Raw genomic sequence first — 16,394 nt, 5'->3', positions numbered from 1 at the left:
CCAAACATCAAACTAAGCATAACAGAATTTACCCTTTTGTTTTTACTACGTCTGACATCTGTAATATCCATGACTTGAAAACATTCGCCATTTGCAGAAATTGGCCTTTGTTACGGTACTTTTTGAAAGATAGTTTGCCCTAGGGATACACATTTTTATTTCAGTAGCAATATTTTGGATATTACGAATTATATGGTGTGTAGTAATATGGCATCAATAATTTAGTTTTCTGCATGATCAATTTTACTTTCACTCACAAAAGAAAGAAAAAACCTGCAAAGTTGGCCAGCAGGCCGAGCTTTCTGGGAGTCAGTCATATGACCTACGATTGCATTTCAGACAACGTAAACACAGGAGGGGCAAACCAATGTCTTAGAACAGAAGAGATACTTCGGGCTTCGTTGTATCAAATTCCGTTGTCTTTGTGATTGAAATTATTAACTAATATAGATACCAACTAGACCTAAGTGATTACAGCGAACGTTAGACATGGCCACGCTTTTGATGACTTTCTGGTTCCCTCTAATGTTAATGAAACCAATGCTGCCTTTAGCTTTAGCGATAAAATAAAACAGTATTTGAAATTACTGCAAATGACTTTATATTCATTTTAGCTCGACAAGAGGGTTATCAAGCGCTTATTGGTGTGTGCTTTGTCATAATTGCGGTAACGTGAAGGACTTTGTTACCTGTCCTCAATGACTTCCGCTGTGGCCTCAAATTCATACGCCCCTCCCACTAGATGGTCTTGTGGGATAAAGAGCTTAATGGTTTTCGATAGCTCCCGGACAATGTCACGTGCAAGGCCAAGGTCATCGTCAGCACAACAGACACACGCCGAATACATCTGGATTTCCCCAGCATTAACTTTTAACAAAACCATGATATGGATATCAATAAAAGATAAACATTTATACAAAGCATATTCTACATTTAGCATCAGTTGGTGTGCAGATAAGAAAATAATCAATTTTGTTTCAACAAGGTGTTGTAAGTAAATCGGGTTGAAGTAACTTACCATCGTCGATAGTTAGGAAGTCAGTGGATGAGGTCACGTCATCCGAGGAGGATTCAGTTGATGGAACGTTGCCGTTAAAACTCACCGCTGTGCCTGTAATATGTATACAACAAAAGTGTTATATTATTATTACGATATAATATTATATAAAAATGACATTCAATAGTAGGTAACAGTGAATATTCTCAACCCGAGAAAACCATTGTCACCCGAGGCGAAGCCGAGGGTGACAATTGGTTTTTGAGGGTTGACAATATTCACTGTCACCAGCTAATGAATGTCATATCTATTTTGTTACACCAAAAGTATTTGATGCTCAGAAACAGCAGCAAACCTCGATAATGACATCTTGTTTGTTGATAGTCTGCTGTTGACAATCGCTTTCGCAACGGCGCTTGATAAAATTGGCTGTTGTCTTCAAACGTTCTTGTGACCATCACGGTGGGGAAACGAAGCGGCGAACGCACCTTTTTCGCGTAGTGATATTTTTCACTGTCTCATAGCAATATCACCCGAAACTCTTAAAACCAATGTATTTCCGGAGGGTGACAGAGATTTTTGTTTAATTTTCTCCCAACCAATCAAATAGCTAGAAATTCACTTGAGGTGTAACAAATATAGTTAGTAAAGTGTAGAAGAAAAGAGTATAGCATCTATAAATACAAGGTATTTTTGGATACAGTAAGACAAAAACAATAAGCCAATGAACAACATGGCATCGCAGAGGAATATACAAATTCTCATGAGCATTTAATGATCAACATTGACCTTGACCGTTGACTATCAACCATGAAAAGCAATTAAAAAAAACAAGCACTTTCAGCAAAAAGACATTTCATGAATGCGTCATCAGACCACGGGAGTTGTTCGATAAGAGGTCTATTCGGCCTAAAATCATTTTACGGAAACCGATAATCTATTTTAGCAATACAATGTAGTGACCTTTACACTGACTTTCGGACCTAACGTGGAAGCATAAGCAAACAACTAGGCAGTTCAACAATGTATCCTTAAGTCTGAGCGTGGTCGGCCCACGGCACTCAAGTTATTGCGGGAAAAAAATCGTCTTAAAGAACAGTGACCTTGATCTCAATTTATGAGAATTAAAACGTAATCCCAAGCAGAACTTTGGTGATTAAGCATGAAGTTTGAGTAGATATGTGAAAACTGGCGTTGGACCGAGGAACTGTAATAAAATATATCCCCTTCATTCTTCGTAAGTAAATGGAATGAAAATTGTAATTACATATTTTACGGAGCAACAGGGGCATACGTTAGTTATACTGAGTATAAAATAATGCATATAGGTCAACTCATAGTATAGCGACAATGTGACATTGTTAAACCAAAATTATACAGACCTTAAAATAAACATAGGGTATAAAATATTTTGATATTTCTTAATATGTTTGACGTTAAAATATGAAAATGTTCAAGCTTTTATGTCGAGCTATGCGGAGCTATAAAATATATACAAATCATGTGATATCTGTAAGGTACATAAACATACACAGGTGCGACATTAACTACGGCTAATAGATGTGCTTTGTACCGTCTACCGTCTTCTAACGAAGGTTGATAATAATATGAAAATACAGGTGTGTGTTTACTTTAGTAACATATACATTTAGGCTGTCTTTGGAGTTTCGAACGAACACAGGTCTTTTTCTCATGGAGAAAAATGTTTTAACAGTACTAACATAGCCGAAACCATCTGACTGTGGTGAACACTTCAGCTTACTCTTAATCCAATATCTCCTATAAGCGTTTGATCAGCGGTTGTTATCGATGATTACACTATACTTTAATGATAGACTTGATCTGACAGACCGACAAATGGAGACACCGCCTCGTTTTTGCGGTTTGTTTCAATGGGTTCCCCACGACACCTTCTCATCATATTGTATACATGTATGCATTTAATTTTGATGTAGTTTATGAACGGTTGTTTTTTTGCCGCGTCACGAGCTAGACGCTCATAAGTTTACTTACACGAGGACTCGCGTGTACGTGACCGTTTTGCCCACTTGTTAGCGTCTGTCACTAAAAAGAAACGAAAAGTACGCACATGTCAATCTCTTATATTAAATCAAGCAAACTGTTTTAAATAATTGATGAGTCACATATAACTTTACAAACAACAATTGACAAGTGTAATATTTTAACTGAATGACACTGACATATAGGGAACGTCTGTTTTCTACAATACAAGTAAAAACTGTGCCATCCCTTTCGGTTGTCTGTGCCCTTATTGTACTCTTTTAAAAGGCTTTTGTGCCCTAAAAATATGTTTATAGAAATCAACATATTAGAATACTTGATACTTACATAATTTTTGCCAGATCTCTGTCAGACAGTCGAATCTCTCGATCTGCAGGAGATATCCAACGAGATTTCCCAGGGTTCCGTTTTGTCGGTACCGCCACATGTCCAAAAGTTCGCTAGTTTTGCTGGATTTAGACTCGAAGTATCGAATGGTTGGATAATCGAACCCAGCAAGTTCTGCCAATCCAGACGCATCGGTTGCGAAACCGTCATTGTTCACTGTACAAGATGGAGGATCGAGGTAGATAGCGAGAAGTTGGCGCGTTGATGCCCCAAGCGCACGCAACGATACGGCAGAAACGTTATCCGGAAGATGGTACCCGTCAACCATTTCCGGCTTCGATATTGTCAAGATCTTGTTGACCGAAATAATCTGCAACGAGAAATAAGGATCATATATATAAGATGACGTGAACACCTTAATACATACATGGGCTGTTTTGTTTAGTTGAACGTCAGACAGCCATTTAGCCGAACGGTGGTTCCTGTTTTGAAATAACAAATTTTATATATACATGTACTTGCATCCGGATTTGGAAATTAACGTATGTTTTAGCGACGTACTCTATAAGTAAAATTCCATATCCTGATTTAGAGCTAGAATTCATGGAAACAGAAACAATCTCACACCAGCACCCAAGTGATTAGACTGTGTAGACAATTTTCATTGGGTTTTGATTAAGACTAATGTCATGTTGGGTACCCGGACACTTAGGTCCCGGAACGGTCAATTGACACATGAACAACTATGAATGTCGAGAGAAATTATAAGTACAGGAGTTCGAAAAATAATAACTAGAATGCAATCACTGTATCTGGTGTTAAAGTACCCGGCGTGACTCTATAGTTATACCCATCTTCGCTAGCCAAGTGTTCGCTTCGTATCTGGGCTAGCGAAGATGATTTATACCATACATTCACAAACAAAACCACTTTATATGTCACATAGAACACATGTACCATTTTTTCGTCACGAACTATAATGAAGTTCTGTTCATTTTTACAGAAAATATCACTTCAATATTCTATATCACAGACCTTTACAATTTTCTACGTCACAACTCATCAAGCCTATGTCACACGTCACGTTTTATTGTATAAAGATAATGAGACAGTTGATGTTAAACCTGTGTGTAATTACCCCTATATATAAAGGTTATACCAAAATATGCACACAAAAACCGGACATACTTAAAGGAATATTACGGCGAAGTATATATTCTAATAATCGCCGATACATTTTCTTTAAAATGTATAGTCCAATCCTTTGGCCTGTCTAACCATTATTTTGTACGGTAGTTTTTTAATTTTATTTATTTGTTTAATTATTTTTCATTTTTGAAGTTTTTCAAGACAACAGTTGATTACTCATAACACATGATTTGACATTTTTTTAACATTTCAAAATTAGTAGAACATATGAGATACCAATTCAGAATTAAAATTATTTTCAGATACCTCATAAGTCTATAATAGCGTCAAGGTCAAGTGGTTATCCCGTATATAAAGGGTATATCCAAAACCATCCAGAGGATATATCGCGCTCATGGCATAGCAACAGCCATGAAGCCCCACAAGACGCTTCGCAATATCCTAGTACACCATAAGGATAAAAAAACCTAAAGCAAGCGTCGCAGAATGCGTATACAAAAACTGCGACGCGTCGTATATTGGAGAGACTGGAAGGCGATTTGGGGTCCGCCTTGGTGAACACCGGAAAGATACAGAAATCCAAGAAGGTAGGAAGTTCACCAGATCTGAAAGAAAACAGTCGGATTCCCAGATAAATAGATCGGCAATCACAGACCATGCCACACGGAAAAAACATGCGATTGACTGGGATAACTCCAAAGTTTTGGACAGAGAGAGCAATCTGTTCAAGCGACAGATAAAGGAAGCCATCTGGATACGCCGCAGTGGGCAAGTTCTAAATCGAGACGAGGGGGTTCAAAGACTCTCGCACATCTATGACTAAGTGTTAACAAAGCGTAGCTAAATTGAGTCATTTCGGTACATATATAACAACTATTGTACATACGTTTCCAGCGTAGCCGAAATCGACATCGATTTTATGGACAACTCGTACACATTTTACACCTTTGTGTGCATATGCTTCATTGGTAATTTGTCTGATGAAGGTGACAGTGTATATATATCATACTATTCATCGAAACGTCACATAGAAAATGTGATTGGTTGCGTAAAAAGAACGTCTCATAATCTAAATATAGCACATTTCATCGTAAACAAAATGGCTTGCCGTGGGAAGTAAATGGTCAAACAATAGCGCAAGGAAGCATTATTGCAGATCATAAGGGAAGTATTCAAAGGAAAAATTAACCGTCCTAGCAGTTAGTACGGTCAGAGACATATAAATTACCACCGACTTAGATCTAATCCCGTAATATCACGTGATATCTTCCGGGTGGCCGATATGATGTTGAATAAAGCTGAAGTGGAATCGACTCTAGTATGTTTGTCTAAGTTGGAACAAAGATGAACTTATTTTGTCATGTAAAGGAGATCACAAGGTTTCAACGAGGACTTAGAATCCTTGGTTTCATAGTGCGCTATGAAGTTGCCCAACTACATCCTTCTCTTTTTGGGCCTATTCGCAAACTTGGCTTCTCGGTCAGATCACACGTGTTTACTGCCTCGTCACCTGCCGTTGTCGGCGCTAGTAACAGGGAATTCCCGTACAAATCGAGTGGTCATACTGGAGATTTGGAACGCACTATGAATATAGGGATAGCAATAAAACATAATTGGAAGTGCAGAGAACACATATAGTACATTTAATAACTGGAATATCGTTTTAACGGTTTGTCCCTTTCAAAATGAATATTCAAACAATATCTTTAATATTTCAATCTACTTTCTACTTAAGGTTCCATACTCTAGAAGGAATACAAAAGAAAGGCAAAAACACGCAAGTACATGTATTGTGTCCCGTGATTTTCTGACAAGTCATATACAGTAATTATAGTATACAACGCAGCACCTGACAATTACATTACCTCCTGAGTATACGTAGCTACTGATAACTCCGTGTTACATTAATAAGTTAATGACCACCCCTCTTGATTCCACAAATAACTAAGCTACACTAATAAAGTAGAAAAGCAAGATAGGGAGCTGACCTGCCACTCAACGAATCCGTCTGGCTAACGAACGACCGAATTTTTGGTTACTGGTTTACGTCTTTCCACACTGACGGTGGCCTGTGTTTTAGCCCACTCACCAGGCCTTCTCTTGATTCAAAATTTACGAGGCCCGTCCAAGTAACGCTCCAAGGTCTAATTGTTCCTCAGATGTGGATAGACTGTCACTGCGGCCTTGGTCCGTAGCTCCATGTCTGCGCGTGGTCCCCGTTGCCCTTCTTTTGAGTCTTCCACATTGGTTGGTTGGTTGGTTGGTTGAAGGGTTTATCGTCTGCCTTTCACTGACGAAGTCTGTGCTGCGGCCGATGTGAGGGGTAAGTTGCCGCTTACCAGGCCCTTTGAGATTCAAAGTGCCATAGGCCACGCTCGGAGGTCGGACAGCTCTTCAGATGTGGACATGCAGGCTGTAACAAAGGTTGTGGCCCACGGATCGACGTTCTTAGTGTTGACGCGGCTATTTATGCTCTACCCCAACAAAACCCGAAAACATTGAATAACGTTTTTGAAATACCCTACAGTAGCGGAAGTAAATAAACTTTCGGTCTAACGACGCCGGGTGAACTATAACATGAACACAAATACACTGGGTAACGTCTACACATTTATACATTTCCTACCCGTTACACCCCATCCCGCCTTTGAAAAATAGGCTTTTGTTTACCTACCCCGAGTTTCCTCTTGCCCAGACACCAGACCTCGACATTTTGACAGATAGATGTCCCCCGCCAGACATCTATCTGTCAAAATGTTTATGTCTGGTGTCTGGACCAGGGAGAACTCGGGCTACCCTACAACAAAAACAAAAGGCAACATCTGCCTGTACGAGGTATGATTAAAAAATAATGTAAAAACATTTTAGACTACATACAGTAGTGACAATAACTTCTTTCAGACATAAACTTGCAATTCCCTGTGTTGTACAATAATTTTGTTGGACCTACTCAATGTTTTACTTGCGTACGCGATTATTCGCTCCTCCCCATCTTGTACTTGTGAGAGCACTGTCCTAACCCTGTGTTGCTAGCGTCAGTGTCTGAGACACGTCTTCTAAGTATTCTAAGGTTGGGTAAGAATGACTGCTCACAGTGTTCATCCCACCGAAACATTTTGTCTTTTCTTGTCAATAGCTTAAGAGGTTTTGAAATTCTGGCAAAATCTAGAATAAACCTACGATAGTATGCAGCTAAACCAAGAAAGTCTCTGATTTTAGAAATGTCTCATGGGCGTGGCCATTCCATAACAGCCTTGACCTTTTCTGGGTCAGTACTTACGCCAGCTTCTGATACTACGTGACCAAGATAAAGGTCTTCAGTCTGAAATCGACTGTATTTCTTTTAACTTTTTATGAGCCTCTCTTAACACTGAAACTGACTCCAGGCCCGTTTTCGTTTAAACGGTTAAACCGGTCGGACCACAGTTGTTCGTTTATTAAATAAGGTCGGACCTAGTAATCTGATGCTGCTTTCAGACGAGCCTTGACAAAGACTTGCAAGGCCTGCATAATCATTTGCAGGTCCGCCAGGATTTATACCCGAAATGTTCATGTAAAATATGACATCATCCAGACAACCCAGTACTAGGTGCATCATTCTACAATAGATAGCTGGGGGATTACAGAGTCCGAATGGCATTATTTTAAAGTGGTAAAGACCCCGGTGTGTTGAAAAGGCTGTTTGAGTTTTTCTTGACTATCCATTACTCATTGCCAATAGCCACTTGCTAGATCTAATTTTGAGAACCTAGCACCCGGTCAGGTATCCAATGCGTCATATATATGTGGTAGGGGAAACCCATCTTTTTGTGTTTGCGATAAACGATACAGAAGCGTATCTATTTTTTTCTTGGCCATATTCTATAACCTTATTCTTTAACATAGATGTTAACTCTTTTTCTACAGTGTTGTCGTGTTGGAGTTATCCTCTGTGCTGGAATTGTAATAGGACGTAACTGACCTGTATCTATCTTGTGCTTTATTATATATGTGGGACCAAGTTTACCATCTGGACCAGGGAATACATCCTGATGTTCTGTTAATAAAGCTTCTAATTTAAACTTTTCTGTAGATGTTTTAAATTCGTTCGAAACCCGATCTAACACTGGTTGTAAGTGTTTACGTAATGAGTTATCCGCCGTTTCTAATGTCTCCATATCATCTTCCTGATGAACCTCATCTACTGTTTGTATACTCCCTACATGAGTGTTCTGTTGTATCATCAGTAAGCCTTCATTTTCTATGATGTTCACTGGTTCAACTATCCCCATCTCTTCCTTAGACTTCCTTTAATCTCAATTGAAAGCTTTTTAACTTGCACTGTCAGGTTTAAAATCGATCAGGTGTGAGGTGGGTGGAGCTAGTATTCGACCTTGACCTTATTGTTATCGATCGCGACATAACGACAATGGAAGAATATGTTTTAGGAGATGGAAAGTTTGGATATTGTTTAAGGTCTGTACAGTTCCTATCGGTAAAACAAACAGTTAAATTCATATATGGTGATATCTATATGTCTTTAAAAATAAAAAATAATCAAAGATATGAAGGATACATAAAATTTTTGAACTTCTCATGTAATACATTATATTAATATTTAAACATACATTAACATCTGTTCTTTGCCATGGTATTTGTTTGATATCAGCAAGGTCAAAGCTGAATTACTATAGATGAATATCCTTTAGTATTTTCATTGCAAATATTTCAGTGTTAATATATGAGAGCTATGACAGATATGCTGTATAACCAATCAATCAGTCAATTGATATGTGTATTCTCCGGAGGTATGCCCGTTCCTGAAGTACAGGTATACTGAGAAGCTAGATCCTATTGCACCTTAGGCCTATCTAGGGATTGTTCTTCCCATCGGCTCTACCACTAAATCTTCCTTAGCTCGCGGACCATTATACATTTAACCGGTGGATAGTGGTAAAGTGTGGTTACCCATTCCTTACGTACCAGAAGATACATGTTTAGATGAAGGGTTCTGTTCTTTATGTATTTGTACTATTCCTGAAGTTTATTGACTAAACATCCCAAGTTATACTTTGTATGATTTTTACACTTAATCCAAAAGATATTTTTGACAAAGTCAGTGATGTTGGCTACGTTCCATTACCACATCGTATACACGCTGTAATGGCTAACCTCATTAAATGCCTAGAAATCCATCACGATGCACATACTTGACTTGCATCTCCTTTGTCAAAGTCTGAAGCCTTTTGTCCGATTGTCACAACAAACGGACCCGTCTTTGAGATTGCGAAGCGAGGTCCTATGCAGTTGTTTAAATACCTTGACCACGTTAATGTATTTTTAATTTGTGGGCAAGGTTTATCTAACTTCTGTGGCACCTTCAGTTGTTTTTAGACCTTCCATACATTTGTGTTGTGATACACTGTCGGCATGGTTATAATTTGTTCAGGGACAGCTTTACATTGGAGGGAGACTTTAATAATTAAATGTGGACTTCCTCACCGTCTGTTGCTTTCTATAGGCTATTTAAATGATACAGTAAATACTACGTATGAGGTTTTCCCAATTAAAACGGGGGTCATGAAAGGTAATCTTAACAGACGAGTTGGATCTTTGACGTTCGTGCGATGGTAACGACGCCACACAAAGCATAGTCAGCATACTGGTCAATACAATGTACTTAGTTTAAGGCTAGGGTCGTTCAAATGTACTAACATGCATGGATCAACGTAGCCTCTGGTCTCTAGTTTGAGGCTAATCTACGGTGACTTGTAATCAGTGGCAGAATAAAATGGACAAAGAGGAGTACTAGAGGTCCCCGAGGTATGGTGCGACAGACCGATAACGGGGAATCACCTGTTAGTGTTTTTGTTTATTAAGTATGCTTATGTAAATTAGAAACGTGACGTGTTACGCAAGTTTTTTATAGATTCATATATTCATGTTATTAAAAGCTAATAGTTTTAACCGTGAGTGACTTCTAATTAAGTCATTGATGTGTCATATATTCTAACATTTAACTTTAGTTACATACACATACAGGGTGCATATTATGTGTACAGATATAAAAAGGTGATGCAGGGTACATACAGATACACAAATGGTATATAAATGAAACATACGTAGCGCGTATGCAGGATATATACAGGGTACTTACAAGGTTCATACACTGTACATACAAGTGCATAGAGATAACACACAAGTGTGTTACAGGTGTATACCGGGTAAATATACGTATCAGTATACAGTGCAAATACAGGTTATACAGGGTTTATATAGATGTATATAGGTAAACACAGGTGTACACACATGTTACGGGTGTCATACATGGTACATACAGACTCTACTTACTAACATATACAAACATGTTTATACTGGGTATATTTGATGATAACATCTTTTTTTATGGTATATATATATATATATATATGTGTGTGTGTGTAGTACAATCTTGGTACATTCAGGGTCAAACAAAGTACATACAAGGTAAAACAGAAAACATACTGCTTAGACACAGGGTACAAACATGGATATACAGGGTACATACATGCAATGGTTGATAAGCGCTACATGTGTCTGAGAATCCACACCTATAAGGAAAAACCTGAGTGATGTAAGGTAAGATACTGACACATCAACAGCGATACCAGTAAGGCTATATGTACAGGTGCATCGCCATAGAGAAACGTGCATGTTATAAGTTTCAATAACACATATGTCTATAAACCGACTAAAACTATTAACATATATTGCAGATATGCCAAAAACAAATAACATGATAAAACCTACCTTTTCTTGATCATCACCGAATTCGTCGAATCATCAAGCCAGGAAAGCGTTGACGTCGTTTGTAGGTAAGGGGAAATCCTGTGACTCACAAACGTGTATATATACATATAGATATATAATGTAACATGTGTATACATTTCATAACACTTCCGGGAAAGACATTTTGTAACATGGATACCGGACATTCGTAATCTTAGCAGGTCTATAGGTATCTGATTTATAGTTACCCTAGATTTCTACATAAAGGTTAACAAATTATAATGTGTTATTTATGTAAAAACAGCGGGAACAAGTAAAACGGTTTGTTCCAATGAACCATTAATTATAAGAAGTGACCAATTATACTTTTGTGTTGCTTCTTTCTTCGACATACAATCCTAAGTTATTGTTTGATAAATGAAAACTTTGCTCTCAAAGAAGATGAACACGAAGAACCGAGGTGCGTGAACCGATTAAGTAAAAGGTTTCCCGCGGTCATTTAGTATGAATATTTGTCCACGTCATCCTTCTCACCACAGGTAATTTAACGGACCACTCTCCCACCTGTACGGCCCATTGAAACGTAGCATGTATGTTTTATCTTATAAGCGAACATCATTATATTCAATTTATTCTATGAATCACACATACTATGTACCTTACAAGATAGTTTGTTTCGTGTTGACAAAGATGCAAAATTGAAATGTATTGAGCATGTCCAAAATGTCGCATTTGAGTAATAAAAATATTTGATTTGTACAAATTGGATGCAATTTCATCCTTGCTATGATTTTGCAGAGAAAGGCATTTGCTCACACCAAGCACATTCTATCATACCGAAACGAAACAAAAACCAAACCGTACTGCCTATCGGGTTGAAGCGCCATTGATGTCGTCTGCTTTTAAAGTTATTCGGAACTCAAGGAAAATCCGAATACATGTTAAAGATTCGCCATTATGTTCCTTTTGCAATAGAGCATTGGGAAATTGCATGTCTGTCCATTGCCTGTGGAGTAGAGATTTATTGAGAGACAATCAAATGCTTACAGAACAAAAAACAAAACTAGCTATACCATTAAAAGTAGCGATCAAATCTAGGTAAAACAAACATGAAATCATGTCTGTAAATAATAAATCGAAATAAGCAAAATACTCGGAAAAGTAGATGAAGAATCGATGGTTTTAAAAACAGATTTTAACACGCCTTTATATATGTTACGTTCATTGTTAAAAATGTATTTGAGATTAGAAACGATGTTGCATTTAATATTAAAGAAGTAGTATGTAGAATATAATAATTCATAAAGAGTACACATACTATTGATAAATGAATGTGTGAGTGTAAGTAGTTGTAGTGTTCTAAACAATGTACTTTGTAGTCAAGACAATTATATCTATGACATGTTTACTTCGACACAATCTAAGAAATGTAGAGACAATTCATACATCCATTAGATAGAATTGTATGTACATCTATATATGGATATGTGAAGATATGTATGCCTTATCTATATTATATCTATTCACTTTGTTTCCTATTGTATTCTATTCAATATGTAAATCGTTAATATCCGGAAATCAAATTATAGTCTACTGTTCGTGTGATACAAAAGGAAAATAAAATATTTCACAAGGAAAAGAGGATTAACACTATTTCATTGTTTATTCTTTTACATATACCTGTGTTTATAAATTAACCAAATACTATTATTTCCTCATTAAAATGATATAGTTAGGACATTAGAAGTTTTTTAAATCTTGTCGGAGAATTCTGGATGTCGGTGTATTCCCATTACATGCACTGTAATTCAGTTATCTCCCTTTATCCATTGTTAAGGTTTCAATTTGAGTTTTGTACAGGTAAATCCTAAGAGTATCGTATTTGCACATTGTTCACATAACGTGATTAATTATAAATTGTAGTCGTTATAAATATAGTTCGAGTTTTTAGTCGCTCGAAATTGAACGATGTAAATTTGATATTGACTGTATTAACGATAATTCCGCCTCCATGTTGTCCAGCAGTATTTGATTTATTTCTATAGGTAAGAGGTAGATGGTTTTTTATTTATTACATTAGCTTCTATACACACAACTTTCTTAAACCTATTCTCACAGTAAATTAATTTATTTTTAAGACATTTCTTTTGTTAAACCATATCATGGTATCAATAATGAATCAACATGGTCTCTAATCGATTTTTCATTTCCTCTTATACCAAGTCTGATATACATCTACCAAGAAAATATTTGTTTGGTTTTAAGGAAATACTTATTCACACAATAAGATAAAATGTTAACGCCATCAAGCTTTCCCAAGATGATCTGAATATTCCTCCTGATCTAATCGAGTCCGAGTTTCAATACACAACATTACATAAAACATTGCACACTCACCTGTCTTTCTCTTTCGTAATCTTATCTCATTTTTTTTTTATATAATAATGACAGTGTTCCTATTGAATGGAAACACTATCACATTTAACGTCATAACTACTCCATACCAAAGAGAAGGGGCACCGAATACAATTATAAACCAGCTACAGCGACAAAACATCACATACAATGTCAAACGTATTACACATACTAAATCGCAAATGCATCACTGCAATTACCACAGGGGTAACGATTTAGTGACATATTGCGATGTGTATATGGTAACAAATGGTTCCGGCTACTATTGATGGCTACTATCTCCACCGTATGTCACCATCACTGACACAATGGACGATTTTGACAACTGTTCCACGTGATAATTTATCGTTACGGATCAAGTGGACGACATGTTGTCTTAAACTAAAATTAACCGTCGTATATCAAATATCGCTTTGGGATGAATTATTGTAGGAAATGTGTTCAACATCCACAATATATCATGATGTCAATTGCATTTCATCGCTTGGCCATGATCATCTATATCATTAAAAGAGTCATTCATTTCTATTTTGTGTAAGATATTTTCCCATGATGCATTCGAGCTCTCAAAATCATCATTTTACCAGAGAACCCACAGATGTCTCTTCTATCACGTTAACATTTCTAGTATATAACTTTATTTTCTAAATAACAATGAAAATGAGCCGATTTGTTCATTTTCGTAAATGTAATTCCAGATCTCATTGGGAAATATTCGTTTTCCTTGACGACCGATGTATTTATCGTGCTTTGCCTGATTGTTTCTTGTTCACTTCCCCGGTTCTCACTAATTAGAACGTGAAGTAACCTGGTTTTGACTTAGATTGACATAGCGTGTGTCATCAATAATGTAGAGGACGTTTACCCTTATATCGTTACGTATGGCCTTATTCTCCTGGTTCTTTTTCAAATGTCTCAATCAAGATACTATTGATATTTTGCCCTTGTTTACTGGAGTTTGAGATCATAGTAAGGTTTTTGTGAAAATTGCCTATATTTCGTATATAAGATGAGCATTACAAAAATTGCATTCTCTTTGACTTTCAAGAAAAGCATGGCGATATTACAATTACCAAACGATATCTACCAGTCATATTCTAACGGTATGATAAGGTTTTAAACAAATATAGATACTTCGTCATTTGTCACTCTGTCAACTAGGTATGTTTTTACATTTAGGTATAATTGATATAATTACGATCACTCAAACCTAACAAAGAATAAATAGGAGTCGAGATGGGTGATTGACATGTTGCACCTGTTGTGTTGTCTTTTTATTTGTTATTAAGGGTTAAGAAAGGAACACGACTGTCGCATGTGTCATTTCTCCCGACCCTTCGGACACAAATAGTTATATTTTCCAGTTACATTTCCATACCTGCTGTATATTAGACACTCCGTGCCACGGTTGTCATTCTGGTATATAAATCCTAACCCTCTTAGTCGACACTGTCCACTCTGCCTAGGTCGTTAGAGATAAATTAAGCTATCGTATCTCTAAAATACTTTAAATACTCTCTATGCGAATACGTCAATTAAAGAATGTGACTTTTGTTCAGTTGACATTGATGAAGAAAAACATCAATAGAATACCTAGGTGTCAACAGAACAACCATTCGAACTCAACATCGATAAAACTAGGGCAGAACATGCACAAAGGAAATATATATATGGAGACCATAACAAACGTACAAGGATAATACGACCAGGTGTTTCGGAAGGGTAAGCGTCTTTTGCATCGACACATCTAATGTATGAAGCTGAGAGAATAGATGAGAGTATTCCTGTTTGTCTTGCAGTCATGTGAATAATTAACATATTAAACCGTTTATTTCCAGACTGAGGTATTAAGTTCTCACATCTTTATGTCCCAACGTAACCCAATGTCGGGTTTCATGGTTTTGATACTTGCCATCATGCAGCCAGATATTTAACAAGTCTTATAACCCTTGATTGAGCAGTTTAATTTTAAATTGAGGAACACTTTGTCAATCCTCACTCCTGGCCCAGGGGAGGAGTTATCTTGATTATAAATATTTCATTTAGGCTTACATCTGATATTTGTTTTTTAACTGAAATCTCAGACCAACCGGTGAGTGGGAATATTGTTCGAAAAAGTATTTCTTATAGGAACTTTGATGTAAAAATCTTATTTCGATAGTAAAGCTAGTAAAAGCAAAATCATCAATGAGCGAATTTGAAATACGTAGTAGGAAATTCGAAGCACTACATGTATTTAAAGTTGGTTCAGAATGTCTAACAAAGAAAACATTTACTACATCTTGGCAATTGCATTCAATTAGTACCAGTGTCAGTGACACTTCAAGTCAAAAATCATGAACACCCATGCCTAGTACTTTCCGAAAACACGAGAAAAATCTACGAAAAAAGGGGAAAGGTTACTAAGAACCCATTTAGCTACAGCTGAAACTTGTTTTACATTACAGTATTTCATGAGTAGCGGCCACCATTTTAGACTGATAGCCCTCCTACAGGATAACGACCACCATTTTAGACTGATAGCCCTCCTACAGAGTAACGACCACCATTTTAGACTGATAGACCTCCTACAGGATAACGACCACCATTTAAGACTGATAGACCTCCTACAGGATAACGGCCACCATTTAAGACTGATAGCCCTCCTACAGGATAACGACCACCATTTTAGACTGATAGTCCTCCTACAGAGTAAAGACCACCATTTTAGACTGATAACCCTCCTACAGAGTAACGT

The 16,394-nt window shown here is 37.1% G+C and overlaps 1 protein-coding gene across 2 annotated transcripts in view; it reads right to left on the bottom strand.

Annotated features, from left to right (window-relative positions):
• The window catches only part of LOC110453521, a 33,189-nt gene that overhangs the window by 3,844 nt on the left and 12,951 nt on the right, over nt 1-16,394 (bottom strand). Inside the window, exons 3-9 of one of the 2 annotated variants that reach the window (XM_021502500.1) lie at nt 12,107-12,248; nt 11,264-11,341; nt 6,585-6,908; nt 3,347-3,716; nt 3,011-3,061; nt 1,019-1,111; nt 690-867 (exon numbers count right to left, since the gene is read on the bottom strand). In XM_021502500.1, coding sequence (XP_021358175.1) covers nt 690-867; nt 1,019-1,111; nt 3,011-3,061; nt 3,347-3,674 — 650 coding nt within the window. In that variant the 5' untranslated portion in view covers nt 3,675-3,716; nt 6,585-6,908; nt 11,264-11,341; nt 12,107-12,248. The remainder of the gene's footprint in view (nt 1-689; nt 868-1,018; nt 1,112-3,010; nt 3,062-3,346; nt 3,717-6,584; nt 6,909-11,263; nt 11,342-12,106; nt 12,249-16,394) is intronic. The other variant, XM_021502499.1, reaches the window with a different exon arrangement.

Source organism: Mizuhopecten yessoensis, unplaced genomic scaffold (genome assembly GCF_002113885.1).
Source record: "Mizuhopecten yessoensis strain PY_sf001 unplaced genomic scaffold, ASM211388v2 scaffold7441, whole genome shotgun sequence".
Classification (NCBI taxonomy): Eukaryota; Metazoa; Mollusca; class Bivalvia; order Pectinida; family Pectinidae; genus Mizuhopecten; species Mizuhopecten yessoensis.
Note: the sequence above shows the minus strand (reverse complement) of the source record. Positions and strands in the feature narration are given on the sequence as shown.